Source organism: Bos indicus x Bos taurus, chromosome 11, assembly GCF_003369695.1.
Source record: "Bos indicus x Bos taurus breed Angus x Brahman F1 hybrid chromosome 11, Bos_hybrid_MaternalHap_v2.0, whole genome shotgun sequence".
NCBI classification, from domain to species: domain Eukaryota; kingdom Metazoa; phylum Chordata; class Mammalia; order Artiodactyla; family Bovidae; genus Bos; species Bos indicus x Bos taurus.
In genome coordinates, this window is record NC_040086.1 from 92,823,341 (window position 1) to 92,840,478 (window position 17,138).

Sequence of the window (17,138 nt, forward strand, 5' to 3'; positions counted from 1 at the left end):
AAGTGAAGTCATTCAGTCGTGTACGACTCTATGAGACCCTGTGGACTGTAGCCTATCAGGTTCCTATGTCTATGGGATTCTCCAAGCAAGAATACTGGAGTGGGTTGCCATTTCCTTTTCCAGGGGATCTTCTTGACCCAGGGATTAAACCTAGGTGTCCCGCATTGCAGGCAGACACTTTACCCTCTGAGCCACCAGGAAATGAAGCAGAAGTAGATATTTTTCTAGAATTCTCTTGCTTTTTCTATGATTGAACGGGTGTTGGCAATGTGATCTCTGGTTCCTCTGCCATTTCTAAATCTAGCTTGAACATTTCCAAGTTCTTGGTTCATGTACTGTTGAACCAGTCTAGCTTGGAGAATTTTGAGAATTCCTTTGCTAGCATGTGAAATGAGTGCAACTGTGCAGTTGTTTGAAAATTCTTTGACATTGCCCTTCTTTGGAACTGGAATGAAAACTGACATTTTCCATTCCTATGGCCACTGTTGAGTTTTCCAAATTTGCTGGCATATGGAGCTCAGCACTTTAACAGCATCATCTTTTAGGATTTGAAATAACTCAGCTGGAAATCCATCACCTCCACTAGCTTTGTTTGTAGTGATGCTTCCTAAGGCTCACTTGACTTTGCACTCCAAGATGTCTGGCTCTAGGTGAGTGATCACACCATCATGGTTATCTGGGTTATTCAGATTTTTTTGTATAGTTCTTCTGTATTCTTGTCATCTCTTCTGAATATCTTCTTCAGTTAAGTCCATACCATTTGTGTCCTTTATTGTGCCCATCTTGGGATGACATGTTCCATTGGTATTTCTAATTTTCTTGAAGAGATCTCTAGTCTTTCCCATTCTATAATTTTCCTCTATTTCTTTGCATTGTTTACTTAGGAAGGTTTTCTTATCTGTCCTTGCTATTCTATTTAATATATAGTAGTATTTAACACAATACTGGGAGAAGGCAATGGCACCCCACTCCAGTACTCTTGTCTGGAAAATCCCATGGTGGAGGAGCCTGGTAGGCTGCAGTCCATGGGGTCAGGAAGAGTCGGACACAACTGAGCAACTTCACTTTCACTTTCATGCATTGGAGAAGGAAATGGCAACCCACTCCAGTGTTCTTGCCTGGAGAGTCCCAGGGACGGTAGAGCCTGGTGGGCTGCCATCTATGGGGTCGCAAAGAGTCAGACACGACTGAAGCGACTTAGCAGCAGCAACACAATACTACTATGTATTAAAATATAAAACTTTAATATAACACTACTATATTTTAAATATAACAGTTTAGCACAGGGAACTGTATAGCACAGGGAACTCTTCTCAGTGCTCTGTGGTGGATTTCCTTTCCATTTAGGTCACCACAGAGCACTGAGAAGAGTTCCCTCTGCTATAAAGTAAGTTCTCTTAGTTATCTTTATAATACATAGTACTAAATGTCTGGTTGCTTTTTTTTTTTTAATCTCTGGTTCCTCTGCCTTTTCTAAACCCAGCTTGGACATCTGGAAGTTCTCAGTTCACATAATGCTGAAGCTTAGCATGCAGGATTTTGAGAATAATCTTACTAGTATGGGAGATGAGAACAAATGTCTGGTGGTTTGAAAGGAAAGGAGTAAGACAAGGCTGCTTATTGTCACCCTGTTTATTTAACTTATGGGCTGAGCACATCATGAGAAATGCCAGGCTGGATGAGTTACATACTAGTATCAAGACTGATGGAAGAAACATCAACAATTTCATATAGGAGGATGATACCACTCTAATGGCAGAAAGCAAAAAGCAAAAAAAAAAAGAACCTCTTGATGAAGGTGAAGGAGAGAGTGAAAAAGCCAGATGAAATCTAAATATTAAAAAAACTAAGATCATGACATCCAGCCCCATCACTTCATGGCAAATAGAAGGGGGAAATGTGGAAGCAGTGACAGATTTCCTCTTCTTGGGCTCTAAAATCACTGCTGATGGTGACTGCAGCCATGAAATTAGATGACTGCTTCTTGGCAAGAAATTTATGACAAACCTAACATGTTAAAAAGCAAAGGCATCACTTTGCCAACAAAGGTCCGTATAGTCAAGGCTATGGTTTTTCCAGTAGTCACATATGGTTGTGAGAGCTGGATGGTAAAGAAGACAGAGTGCCAACCAATTGATGTTTTCAAACTGTGGTGCTAGAGAAGACTCTTGGGAGTCCCTTGGACAGTATGGAGATCAAACCAGTCAATCTTAAATGAAATCAACCCTGAATACTCATCGGAAGGATTGACGCTGAAGCTCCAATACTTTGGTCACTTGATGTGAACAGCTAGCTCACTGGAAAAGACCCTGATGGTGGGAAAGACAGCAGAAGGAGAAGAGTGAGACAGGGGTAAGATGGTTCAATAGCATCACTGATGCAATGGGCATGAACTCCGGGAAACTCCAGGAGATGGTGAGGGACAGGGAGGCCTGACATGCTGCAGTCCATGGGGTCACAAAGAGTCAGACATGACTGGGCAACTAAATGACAACAACAGTAAATGTATATGACAAAGGAATAAATAAAAATGTGGCACATAACTGTTAGTGGGAATGTAAATTGATACAGCCACTATGGAAGATGGCATGGAGATTCCTTAAAAAACTAGGAATAAAAACACCACGTGACCCAGCAATCCCACTCCTAGGCATATACCCGGAGGAAACCAAATTTGAAAAAGACATATGTAAACCCAGTGGTCATTGCAGTATTTGCACTATTTACAATAGCTAGAACATGGAAGCACCCTAGATGTCCATTAACGGATGAATGGACAAAGAAGATGTGGTACATATACACAATGGAATATTCAGTTCAGTTCAGTCACTCAGTCTTGTCTGACTCTTTGTGACCCCATGAATCGCAGCACACCAGGCCTTCCTGTCCATCACCAACTCCCGGAGTTCATTCAAACTCATGTCCATCGAGTCAGTGATGCCATCCAGCCATCTCATCCTCTGGCGTCACCTTCTCCTTCTGCCCCCAATCCCTCCCAGCATCAGGGTCTTTTCCAATGAGTAAACTCTTTGCATGAGGTGGCCAAAGTATTGGAGTATCAGCTTCAGCATCAGTCCTTCCAAGGAACACCCAGGACAGAGCTCCTTTAGGATGGACTGGTTGTATCTCCTTGTAGTTCAAGGGACTCTCAAGAGTCTTCTCCAACACCACAGTTCAAAAAATCAATTCTTTGGCACTCAGCTTTCTTCACAATCCAACTCTCACATCCATACATGACCACTGGAAAAACCATAGCTTTGACTAGATGGACTGGACTTTTGTTGGCAAAGAAATATCTCTGTTTTTTAATATACTATCTAGGTTGGTCATAACTTTCCTTCCAAGGAGTAAGCGACTTTTAATTTCATGGCTGCAATCACCATCTGCAGTGATTTTGGAGCCCCCCAAAATAAAGTCTGACACTGTTTCCACTGTTTCCCCATCTATTTCCCATGAAGTGACGGGCCCAGATGTCATGATCTTCGTTTTCTGAATGTTGAGCTTTAAGCCAACTTTTTCACTCTCCTCTTTCACTTTCATCAAGAGGCTTTTTAGTTCCTCTTCACTTTCTGCCATAAGGGTGGTGTCATCCGCATATCTGAGGTTATTGATATTTCTCCCGGCAATTTTGATCCCAGCTTGTGCTTCTTCCAGCCCAGCGTTTCTCATGAGGCACTCTGCATAGAAGTTAAGTAAGCAGGGTGACAATATACAACATTGACGTACTCCTTTTCCTATTTGGAACCAGTCTGTTGTCCCATGTCCAGTTCTAAAAAACTGTTGCTTCCTGACCTGCATATAGGTTTCTCAAGAAGCAGGTCAGGTGGTCTGGTATTCCTATCTCTTTCAGAATTTTCCACAGTTTATTATGATCCACACAGTCAAAGGCTTTGGCATAGTCAAAAAAGCAGAAATAGATGTTTTTCTGGAACTCTCTTGCTTTTTCTGTGACCCAGAGGATGTTGGCAGTTTGACCTCTGGTTCTTCTGCCTTTTCTAAAACCAGCTTGAATGTCTGGATGTTCACAGTTCACGTAGTGCTGAAGCCTGGCTTGGAGAATTTTGAGCATTACTTTACTAGCGTGTGAGATGAGTGCAATTGTCCATTAGTTTGAGCATTCTTTGGCATTGCCTTTCTTTGGGGTTGGAATGAAAACTGACCTTTTCCAGTCCTGTGGCCACTGCTGAGTTTTCCAAATTTGCTGGTATATTGAGTGCAGCACTATCACAGCATCATCTTCCAGGATTTGAAAGAGCTCAACTGGAATTCCATCACCTCCACTAGCTTTGTTCATAGTGATGTTTCCTAAGGCCCACTTGACTTCACATTCCAAGATGTCTTGCTCTTGGTCAGTGATCACACCATCGTGATTATCTGTGTCGTGAAGATCTTTTTTGTACAGTTCTTCTGTGTATTCTTGCCACCTCTTCTTAATATCTTCTGCTTCTGTTAGGTCCATACCATTTCGGTCCTTTATCAAGCCCATCTTTGCATGAAATGTTCCCTTGGTATCTCTAATTTTCTTGAAGAGATCTCTAGTCTTTCCCATTCTGTTGTTTTCCTCTATTTCTTTGCATTGATCGCTGAGGAAGGCTTTCTTATCTCTCCTTGCTATTCTTTGGAACTCGGCATTCAGATGCTTGTATCTTTTCTTTTCTCCTTTGCTTGTCACTTTTCTTTTCACAGCTATTTGTAAGGCCTCCTCAGACAGCCATTTTGCTTTTTTGCATTTCTTTCCCATGGGGATGGTCTTGATCCCTGTCTCCTGTACAATGTCATGAACCTCTGTCTATAGTTCATCAGGCACTCTATCTATCAGATCTAGTCCCTTAAATCTATTTCTCACTTCCACTGTATAATCATAAGGGATTTGATTTAGGTCATACCTGAATGTTCTAGTGGTTTTCTCCACTTTCTTCAATTTAAGTCTGAATTTGGCAACAAGGAGTTCATGATCTGAGCCACAGTCAGCTCCCGGTCTTGTTTTTGCTGACTGTATAGAGCTTCTCCATCTTTGGCTGTGAAGAATATAATCAATCTGATTTCAGTGTTGACCATCTGGTGATGTCCATGTGTAGAGTCTTCTCTTGTGTTGTTGGAAGAGGCATCTGTTATGACCAGTGCATTCTCTTGGCAAAACCCTATTAGCCATTGCCCTGCTTCATTCTGTATTCCAAGGCCAAATTTGCCTGTTACTCCAGGTGTTTCTTGACTTCCTACTTTTGCATTCCAGTCCCCTATAATGAAAAGGACATCTTTTTGGGGTGTTAGTTCTAAAAGGTCTTGTAGGTCTTTATAGAACCATTCAACTTCAGCTTCTTCAGCATTACTGGTTGAGGCATAGGCTTGGATTATCGTGATATTGAATGGTTTGCCTTGGAAATGAACAGAGCTCATTCTGTCGTTTTTGAGATTGCATCCAAGTACTGCATTTCAGACTCTGTTGACCATGATGGCTATTCCATTTCTTCTAAGGGATTCCTGCCCACAGTAGTAGATATAATGGTCATCTGAGTTAAATTCACTCATTCCAGTCCATGTTAGTTCACTTATTCCTAGAATGTCGACGTTCACTCTTGCCATTTCCTCTTTGACCACTTCCAATTTGCCTTGATTCATGGACCTGACATTACAGGTTCCTGTGCAATATTGCTCTTTACAGCATCGGACCTTGCTTCTATCACCCATCACATCAACAACTGGGTATTGTTTTTGCTTTGGCTCCATCCCTTCATTCTTTCTGGAGTTATTTCTCCACTGATCTCCAGTAGCATATTGGGCACCTACTGACCCGGGGAGTTCCTCTTTCAGTATCCTATCATTTTGCCTTTTTATACTGTTCATGGGGCTCTCAAGGCAAGAATACTGAAGTGGTTTGCCATTCCCTTCTACTGTGGACCACATTCTGTCAGAACTCTCCACCATGATCTTCCTGTCTTGGGTGGCCCCACACGGCATGGCTTAGTTTCATTGAGTTAGATAAGGCTGTGGTCCATGTGATCAGATTGGCTAGTTTTCTGTGATTATGGTTTCAGTGTGTCTACCTTCTGATGCCCTCTCGCAACACCTACCATCTTACTTGGGTTTCTCTTACCTTGAACATGGGGTATCTCTTCAAGGCTGCTCCAGCAAAGCGCAGCTGCTGCTCCTTACCTTGGACGAGGGGTATCTCCTCACGGCCACCCCTCCTGACCTTGGGCATGGAGTAGCTCCTCTCAGTCCTCCTGCACCACGCACCCACCACTCCTTAGACGTGTGGCAGCTCCTCTCAGCCACCGCCCTGACCTCAGGAGTGGGGTAGCTCCTCCCAGCCAGTAATGGAATATTACTCAGTCATAAAAAGAAACACATTTGAGTCAGTTCTAATGAGGTGGATGAACCTAGAGCCTATTATACAGAGTGAAGTAAGTCAGAAAGAGAAAGATAAATATCACATACTAATGAATATATATGGAATCTAGAAAGATGGCACCAAAGAATTTATTTGCAGGGCAGCAATGGAGAAACAGACATGGAGAACATATTTATGGACATGGGGAGAGGGGAGGAGAGGGTGAGAGGTATGAAGATGTGGCACATATATACGATGAAACATTACGCATCCAAAAAAATGGATCAAATTGTGCCATTTTCTGAGATGTAAACTGACCTACAGACTGTCATATAGAGCGAAGTAAGTCAGAAAGAGAAAAAAATATATCATATATTAATGCATATGTATGGAATCTGGAAACAGTACTGATGAACCTATTTCTAGGTCAGGAATAGAGATGCTAACAGATGCAGAGAATAGACATATGGACACACCAGGGAAGGAGAGGGTAGCACAAATTGGGAGATTAGGATTGACACATATAAACTACCATGTGTAACATAGACAGCTAGTGGGAAGCAGCTATACAACACAGGGAAATCAGCTCAGTGTTCTGTGATGACCTGGATGGGTGGAAAGGCTGGGTGGTGGGAGACAGACTCAAGAGGGAGGGGATACATGTATACTTACAGCTGATTCGTGTTGCTGTACATCAGAAACCAACACAACATTCTAAAGCAATCATCCTCCAATTAAAAATAAATTAAAAACAAAATTAAATAAAATATTTTTAAGGGGACTAATAAATTCCCAGGAAATGAGAGGAGAGACATAAGTACTGCCAGCTATGCAATTTCTCAGTTTAATACACAAAATTTATAATCAAGAATATCAACTCAAAAATAACAATTTATTCTAATGAATTGTAAGGAAATAGACAATAAATGTCGTAGGATGCAATCCAAGTTATAAAATATTAACTGAGGGTTTATTCCATGCTAGGATCTGGGGTTCTGTTAACACATGTGTCTGTTATAAGATGAGCAAATGTCATTGAGACAAGACTTTTGCCCTGTGCAAGAGTCTCTCCAGGGCCTCCTTCATGTCCCTGTTCCTTAGGCTATAAATGAAGGGGTTCAGCAGTGGAGTGACCACTGTGTACATCACAGAGGCAATGGTGCTCTTGTCCCTGGAGGTGTTGGATGAGGGGAAAAAATACAGTCCAATAATTGTTCCATAATACAGAGACACCACAGAGAGGTGGGAGCCACATGTGGACAATGCTTTGCAGATCCCCTTGGTGGAGGGGACCTTCAGGATGGCAACACCGATGCATCCATAAGAGATCAGGATGCATATTAATGGGAGGACGATGACGGCCACTCCTGCTGTGAATATGGCCAGCTCATTAAGGGATGTGTCTGAGCAGGAGAGCTTCAGCAGGGCACCAAGGTCACAGAAGAAATGGGGGATGCTGAGGTCAACACAAAAGGACAGCCGGGTCAGGAGGAGGGTGTGACACAAGGCATTGGCACAGGAAAGAATCCAAGACACAGTTACTAGTAAGGTGCACAGCCCCTGTCCCATGACGGTGCTGTAGTGGAGAGGGTGGCAGACGGCCACGTACCGATCATAGGCCATTGAACTGAGCAGGAAATTCTCCAAATCAGTAAAAAATATGAAAAAATACATCTGTGTTACACATCCTGCATAGGGGATGGATTGTTCCCGAGTATGCATGTTTATCAGCATCTTAGGGATGGTGACAGATGAAAAGGAGACGTCAGTGAGGGCCAAGTGGCTGAGGAAAAAGTACATGGGGGTGTGGAGACAAGCGTCCAGCCTGATGAGCAGGAGGATGAGCAGGTTGCCCAGCACTGTGGTCAGGTACATGCCCAGGAACAGGGCGAAGAACACACCCTGCTGCTCTGGCCGGATGGGGAGCCCCAGGAGGAGGAACTCGGACACACTGCTCTGGTTCTCCCTCTTCATGCTCCTCTCCTGTCTGCTGGGGGTGAAAGGACAGTTGAAAGAAGCAGAAACTAACAATCAGGCAGATCAAAATGAATCCCTAGCATAACAGAGGGATGTTAAGCTAAAATCTACCTCATTTCTATTTTGTTTCTGTACCTTTAAAATCAGTCATAAAGTTTGACCTTTAGGTTGTGACATATGAACTTTTGAAATCTGACTTCAAAATCCTTTAGTAAGTATAGTGAGGAAGCTTCAACAACAAATTCTCAAAGGCAAGTGAATCAAAAATAAATAGTCAAAGTTTCCATTATGTATAAAGATTGAAGGAAAAATAAGCTTATCTGTTGATTGAACTCAGAGTGCCTTAGAGCTCAGTCTTGCAATATCACTGCTTTACAAAGCAAACTTATTACTGGCAGTTACATATTTTTTACTAGTAATCATATTTTCCATTCTCCAGTCTCCTCCTGATCCAACAAGTTCCCATGACCCCTTGAACATCCACAATTCATAGTAAAAAGGGCTGTTGTCAATAGGTGTCAAAGAGATAAACCATGATATGTCTTCTCCCCCACCGCCATCTTTAGAAACTAATAAAAAGAAATGACATAAGCCAAGAGCACAGAGGTGATGACCACCTGTGCACACACATACACACACACACACATACACTTGCTTTTGGTTAAAAGAGATTAAGTTCTACTCTGAACTTTATGCTCAAGTGATCTAGCTTCAGGAAATAAGGACTGGTTTCTCAGCTTCCCTGGGCCTTCCCTGGTGGCTCAGATGGTAAAGAACCTACCTGCAATGCAATGGGGGAGACCCAGGTTCGATTCCTGGGTTGGAAAGATCCCCTGGAGAAGGAAATGGTAACCCACTCCAGTATTCTTGCCTGGAGAATTCCATGGACAGAGAAGCCTGGCAGCTACAGCCAGTGGGGTCACAGAGAGTCGGACAAAATGGCTTCAGCTTCTCGGTAGGATACTCCAAGACCAGATTTAGCCACCACTTCTGTGGTCCCAAACCTCTCACCAGGGACTTCCCTGGTGGCTCAGATGGTAAAGAGTCTCTCTACAATGTGGGAGACCCGGGTTTGAGCCCTGCGTTGGGAAGATCCCCTGGAGAAGGAAATGGCAATCCACTCCAGTACTATTGCCTGGAAAAGCCCATGGACAGAGGAGCCTGGTAGGCTACAGTCTATGGGGTTGCAGAGTCTGACACAAGTGAGCGACTTTACTTTCACTTACTTTCTGTGGTCCTGAACCTCTCACCAGCATCAGGGTGAAATAAGCAGACTCCTCAATCCACAGTTTCAGAAATGAAAATATGAAGACTATGCTCTGCCCACCAGGGAGGGGACCACAGGGACTGGGCACCAAGTTCTTGGCTAGAGACATGCATTAAACATCTATTAATTACTCAGTTTTCTTTATACTCCCTTCAGAGAAAATGCTCCCAGACAGTGGTCCCTAAACTTCAACATTTCCCAGAATCCCTTGGGAGCTTGTTAAAGATGCAGATCCCAGCTCCACCTCCAGTGATGCTCATTCATGAGCTCCAGGGCCAGGGAATTCTGAGGTACATGGACCTAAGGGCCCATTGAGGAAACACTGTCCTGAGGAAGAACATCAGGGTGATGCCCTGTGGGTGTGAGCCCAAAGGAGATGTGGAAAAATCTCCTTACTGCCCCTTCCCCACGGCTTAATGTTTCCTCTAGTTAGGTCATAGCTTGGATATAGGGATGGATTTTTTTCTCCCAAGTGGGAATTCCTTTTTGATTTGATGCTTCTAAAATTAATTCTGCTTTATGATGGGAATCCAAATACAATAACATAGACATGAAAACAAAGGAGAAAGTCAAAGTACTTCACCCATCCATTATTTATTTATCCTTCTAAGATGGCTTTTTAAATTAATTTATTTTAATTAGAGGATAATTACTTTAAAATATTGTGATAGTTTTTGCCTTACATCAACATGAATCAGCCATGCTGCTGCTGCTGCTGCTGCTAAGTCACTTCAGTCATGTGTGACTCTGTGCGACCCCATAGACGGCAGCCCACCAGGCTCCGCCGTCCCTGGGATTCTCCAGGCAAGAACACTGGAGTGAGTTGCCATTTCCTTCTCCAATGCATGAAAGAGAAAAGTGAAAGTGAAGTCACTCAGTTGTGTCCAACTCTTAGTGATCCCATGGACTGCAGCCTACCAGGTTCCTCTGTCCATGGGATTTTCCAGGCAAGAGTACTGGAGTGGAGTGCCATTGCCTTCTCTGTGAATCAGCCATAGGTATACATATTTCCATAAATGAAGTTTACTTTATATGGTAATTTATAGTTTTCTTTTCCTAATGTAATTTATTATAATAATTGTATATATATTTCTATGCATTTCAATACATGATAAAATGCATCTGTTCTTCAAAACAAACCTTTTTGAAAAAAATTTTATTGGACTACAGTTGCTTTACAATGCTGTGTTATTTTCTGCTATATAGGAAAATGAATCAGCCATATGCACACATACACTTCTCTTTTTTTGGATTTCCTCCCCATTTAGGTCACCATAGAGCATTGAGCTGAGTTCCTTATGCTCTACAGTATGTTCTCATTAGTTATCTATTTTATACATAGTAGTAAATGTCCATCAAGAGAGGAGTAGATAAAGATTTGGCACGTGTATACAATGGAATATTAATCAGCCATAAAATGGAACAAAATTGTTCCATATGAGGAGACATGGATGGACCTACAGACTGTCATACAGAGTGAACTAAGTCAGAAAGAGGAAAACAAATACTGTATATTAACACACAAAAAAAGGGAAGGACTGATGCTGAAGGTGAAACTCCAATGCTTTGGCCACCTGATGTGAAGAACTGACTCATCAGAAAAGACCCTGATGTTGGGAAAGATTGAAGGCAGGAGGAGAAGGGGACAACAGAGGATGAGATGGTTGGATGGCATCACCGACTCAATGGACATGAGTTTGAGTAAACTGAGGGAGTTGGTGATGGACAGGGAAGCCTGACATGTTGCAGCCCATGGGGTCCCTAAGAGTCAGACACATCTGAGTGACTGAACTAAACTGAACTGAACTGAACTCAAAGGAAATTCAAAGTAGAAAGACAGGCTTCAGACTGGCAGAAAATATTCTCAAAATGTATTTCTGATAAAGACTTGAATCCAGAACATATACAAAAGACCAGCAATCCAATTATTTGAAAAAAAAATGTGAAAAAATGTGAACAGATATCTCACCAAAGGAAGATATATAGCAAATTAGCATATATAAAGACACTCAACCTCATTAGTCATTAGATTAATGGAAATGAAAACCACAATGATATAGCACAACAAACCCACTAGAATGGCCAAAATTCAGATAAATGGCAATTCCTAGTGGTAGTGAGGATGTTAGAACTCTCATACATTACAGGCAGTATTGCATAATATAGAACTGTTTAGGAAATAGTTTGTCAGTTTCTCCTGAAATTAAATACACCCTTGGCCCTGCAATTCCACTTAGGGATTTATGCAAAAGAAATATAAATTTCTCACACAAAGATTTGAATGTACAGCTATGTGCACTGTGCTGTGTTTAGTCAGGCAGTCGTGTCTGACTCTGCGGCCCCATGGACTGTAGTCCACCAGGGTCTTCTGTCCATGGGGATTCTCTAGGCAAGCACATTGGAGGGGGTTGCCATGCACTCCTCCAGGGGAACTTCACAACCCAGGGATTGAATCTAGGTCTCCCACATTGCAGGCAGGTTTTTTACTGTCTAACCCACCAGAGAGCCCATGAACACTGGAGTGGGTAGCCTATCCCTTCTCCAGGGATCAAAAGCGGGGTCTCTTGCATGCCCGCAGATTCTTTACCAGCTGAGCTACCAGGCAAGCCCACACAGCTATACACATATTCATATATTATACATGTGACAAAGGTGATCCTGAAACGCCACAAAGAAAAGATGGATTTTCAACAAAGGGTGCTAGGGTAGTTGAATAATCATGGAGAAGAAAAATGAATTATAATTCACACCATAGACAAAAATTACTTCCAGAAGATTATAGATCTAAAAGTGAACGGTAAAAAATAAAAGCTTCTTAGAAATAATATACAATTTGGCCATATTTTTAAAAACACAAAAAGTATAAATCATAAAGGAACTAATCAACAAACTTGACTACCTTAAATTTATGATCTGTTGTTCATCAAAATATATCATTTAGATAGTTAAAAGGCAACTCACAGAGTAGGAGAAGATTCTATCTATCCATATATGCACCTGTCTGTAAAGCTAGCTACCTACCTTTCTTCAACAAAGAAATCAGATTCAGACTATATAAAAAATTCTTTATATCAATGGGAAAAAAGGGGGATAAAATGCAATAGAAAAATAAGTAAAATATTTGAATGACTACTTTACTTAAGATATCCAAATGAACAACATACATAACAAAAGGTGTTCAAATTCAATTTTTAATGTCAATTAAATACAAATTAAAACCACCATGAGATATTGTCACACACCCATCAGCATGACTAAAATTTAGAAGACTAACAATCTGAGTCTTGCTGGGGTTGTGGAGCAACTAAAACCATCTTATGCTACAAATGGGAGTACATACTCTGTACCCTCTGGACTACCATTGAAAGCTAAAGTGAAGTTGCTCAATCGTGTCCGACCTTTTGCCATTTCCTTCTCTAGGAGATCTTCCCAACCCAGGGATTGAACCCTGGTCTCCCGCATTGTAGGCAGATGCTTTACTGTCTGAGCCACTAGGGAAGTCCAGGACTACCATTGGGTGGTATCTTTTCACGTGTTCCCTGTAACCTGGCATTTCCATACCTGGGTATGTGCCCCCAAAGAGTTACATATATATGCATATTAATAGATTGTTACAAGAAAGTCACAGCAGCCCTATTCATAATAGTCCCAAACTGGAAAAAAAAATCTTGAATGTCCATCTACATTGTGTGTGTGTGTGTGTGTTAGTTGCTCAGTTATGTCCAATTCTTTTGACCCCATGGACTATAGCCCACCAGGCTCTTCTGTCCATGGAATTCTCCAGGCCAGAATACTGGAGTGGGTAGCCATCCTCTTCTCCAGGGATTGTTCCCAACCAAGGGATCAAAACCAGGTCTCCTGCACTACAGACAGATAGATTCTTTACCATCTGAGTACCAGGGAACATTACATCAATGTTACAATGGATTAAAAGTTGTAGTATATTTGTATAATGGAAAAGTAAACAGAATGAGAATAAATAAAATACACACTAAACAGTGATGAATCTCACAAACAAAATAAATCTGGTGAACAAAATAAATCAAACAAAACTGATAAATCGGTCTACATTAAACTAAAGAATTTCTGTTCCTTAAAAGACACCCTAGTTGCACTTGATGAGAAGAATAACATATAGAAGGGTTGAAATATTTGTCAAGATACTTGGGCTAAGACCATGTCAAGTCCAAATGAAGAACTACATTATGCCCAGACTGTTCACCCAAGTTCTTCCTCTGAGTCACAGATATGAGAGAACAGGGCAACAGTAGCAAGCCCAGAACATTGCCTCCCCAGGTGATGGACAAGAGGAACGCTCTCTAAGAGCATGCATGTAGAACAGGAATCCCAACTGGAAAGAGCAGTGCTCCTCATCTCTTTAGGGATTCAGAGACAGTTAGTCTTTATTCCCACTAATGAGGTCACTGGGGTCTCCAAACCTGGAAAATATTCCCAGCATGAATCCCCTCAGGCCCTCTCAGTTCCATTTATTGTGACTCTAGAAATCTACTCCATAGTGGCCAAAAACACTGGGTTTCATTTCCATTACACAAGGAGAAGAGGCTGAGTCTCCTAATGGGGCTGTGATGTGAATTTGCCACTGTCCAAGGAGAAAGTGTTCGAGTGTAGAACTCCATGCTGAGTAACAGCTGAGGTTGGCTTGAGATCAGCTGGGTAAGTGTTGAATCAGATACCCTGCAGTTCAAGTCTGGGTTTTACTACTCACCTGCCACCTCATCTGGGACAAATTGCTTCACCTCTTTACATCTCAGTTTCCTCATCTGAAAAATAGAGAGTTCATCTAATCAGAGTGAAAATACCACAGTGAGAGAAGCAAAGCACTTTAGTTCAACATCTGGCAGGATGAATCAATACTTGTTATTCTTGCTATTGCTGTTGTTGTGATCATTGAGATATTTTGTAATTTATCCCTGGCTCACAGATGAGAGAAGCAATTGATTGCCAGGTCCATTGTACCCTAGAGTCTGCCCTCTTGAGCACTAAGTCATTCTGCCTCTCATTGAGGGTTGGGGTGGGGTGGGAAAGACTCAGAAGAGTGAAAATAAACTGGAACATCAGTTTATTTTCAATTTGCTTTTGTTATGTCAATGAGGTGAATTTTGGACCCCACCCAAGGTAGGATGCTGGTTGTCAGGTGACCTCCCATGGAGGGGAGGGGCTGGAGGTTGAGTGAATAGCCAGTGGCCAATGATTTAAATCAATGATTCCAGTGTAATGATGTGCTCAGTTCCTAAGTCTCGTCTGACTCTTGGTGACCCCGTGGACTGCAGCACACCAGGCTTCCCTGTCCTTCACTCTCTCCTGGAGTTTGCTCAAACTCACATCCATCGGTCAGTGTCCTATGTAATGAATCCTATATAATGGGCTTCCCAGGTGGTACATAGTAAATAATCTGCCTGCCAATGCAGAAGATGCAAGAGACAGGTGTTTGATCCCTGGGTTGGGCAAATCCCCTGGAGTAGGAAATGGCAACCTCCTCCAGTACTCTTGCCTAGAAAACTCCAGATGGATGAACATATTTCTTGAGAGTATAATTACTTTACAATGTTGTGTAATGTCAACTACAAATTGTCACTTGCCAAGAACATTGTCCAGTAACTCAACAACAACAAGGGCATTTGTCATCTGCGGTGGCACTGGTGGTAAAGAATCTGCCTGCTAATGCAGGAACTGCAGGAGAAGAGGGTTCGATCCCTGGATCAAGAAGATCCCCTAGAGGAGGGTATGGCAACCCACTCCAATATTATTGTCTGGAGAATCCCATGAACAGAGGAGCCTGGTGGTAAAAAAAGAGTTAAAAAAAAAAGCCAGACAAGACTGAGAGACTTACACCCCCATGAACACACAGGGATTTATATTTTAAGAGCCCAAAACTAATGGTTCAAGTCTCTGTATCACTAACTCCGAGTTTTAAATGACAATTCTCCTGACTCAGTTTGACTCATCCAATTCCATGGTTCAACCACCTGTGGCCAAAGAGGTTGTATTACATGCAGCTCATTGCCTGCTCACTATACTCCAGTCACACTGCTTTTCCTCTACCGACCAGTCCTTTCCCTCCTCCAGACCACCACATGTGCTGGAAAGTTTTCCTCCCCTCCTCTTCTTTCTTCTACTCCTGGTTTTCTCAAAGAAATTTTCCCTGAACTCCTTTCTCAATTAGGTCCTCTAATTATATGTTCTCAGTGTCACCCCTGTATGTCTCCTTTTCATACTCAGCAGAGTTTTGACTATGTATTTTCTTGTTCACTTGTTTGTTGTCAGTCTCTCCAATCAGACTGTACATGCAGAGACTGTGCCTGCCTCAAATGACTTTAAATATCTCATGCCCAGAGGCATTCCTGGTATAATGCAGGCAATCAATAAATATTTGAATACATGAAAAATTACAAACATGGCTCCCCAGACCCAATGTGGAGGTATTCTAAAGGTTGGATTTATTTCACATGATTACAAAGTAGTTAACAAATATCTCTAGTGCATGTTCATTCACCCAGTCACGTTGGACTCTTTGTGACCCCGTAGACTGCAGCACACCAGGCCTCCCTGTCCCTCACCATCTCCCGAAGTTTGCCCAAATTCATGTCCATTGCATCGGTGATACCATCCAGCCATCTCATCCTCTGATGCCCTTTCCTCCTTCTGCCCTCGATCTTTACCAGCATCAGAGACTTTAGTCCCTCTCTAGTACCCATGAGAAAATAAAGGCCTGCCTTAGGAGGTAGAATTGCATGATGGACCAATTTCCAGATTTGGTTGAAGAGAGATCTTAGTTTGAATACTGACTTATTCCCTTATAGCTGTGTGATCTTAATCTGGTCCCTTAGCCTCTCTGAGCTTTCCTGATCTGGAAATGCAGGGTAAAGATGCATGGCATACAGGTGGTATGGATTAAATGATAGAAGTCACTGTCACATAGGAAACACATCAGAAATGATTTATATATCTATCCACAGTCCTGCAAATGGTCCCTGAAGCCTTTGCCTTTTTAATTCTCTCTCTTCTGGGAATAATTCAGAGTCATCTGTATCACTGGAACTCTGTTTTTCTTTTCTTTTCTTTTTTACTTTAAAAGATTTCATCGCAGCACTGTTTATAATAGCCAGGACATGGAAGCAACCTAGATGTCCATCAGCAGATGAATGGATAAGAAAGCTGTGGTACATATACACAATGGAGTATTACTCAGCCATTAAAAAGAATACATTTGAATCAGTTCTAATGAGGTGGATGAAACTGGAGCCTATTATACAGAGTGAAGTAAGCCAGAAAGAAAAACACCAATACAGTATACTAACGCATATATATGGAATTTAGAAAGATGGTAACAACAACCCTGTATGTGAGACAGCAAAAGAGACAAAGATGTATAGAACAGTCTTTTTGGACTCTGTGGGAGAGGGAGGGAGGGATGATTTGGGAGAATGGCATTAAAACATGTATAATATCATATAAAAATAAATAAATAAAAATAAAAAATTTTTAATAAAATAAATAAAAGATTTAATTAAAAAACAAAGTTTGAAAACAAGTCAGTGATCA

General features: G+C 41.8%; 1 protein-coding gene across 1 annotated transcript in view; it reads right to left on the reverse strand.

The window, feature by feature from the left end:
* Nucleotides 1-7,363: 7,363 nt before the first annotated feature.
* LOC113900790 (olfactory receptor 1J4-like) overlaps nucleotides 7,364-17,138 on the reverse strand; it is a 19,327-nt gene continuing 9,552 nt past the window's right edge. Inside the window, exon 2 of the mRNA XM_027554431.1 lies at nucleotides 7,364-8,314. Within this exon, the coding sequence (XP_027410232.1) occupies nucleotides 7,364-8,314 (951 nt within the window). The remainder of the gene's footprint in view (nucleotides 8,315-17,138) is intronic.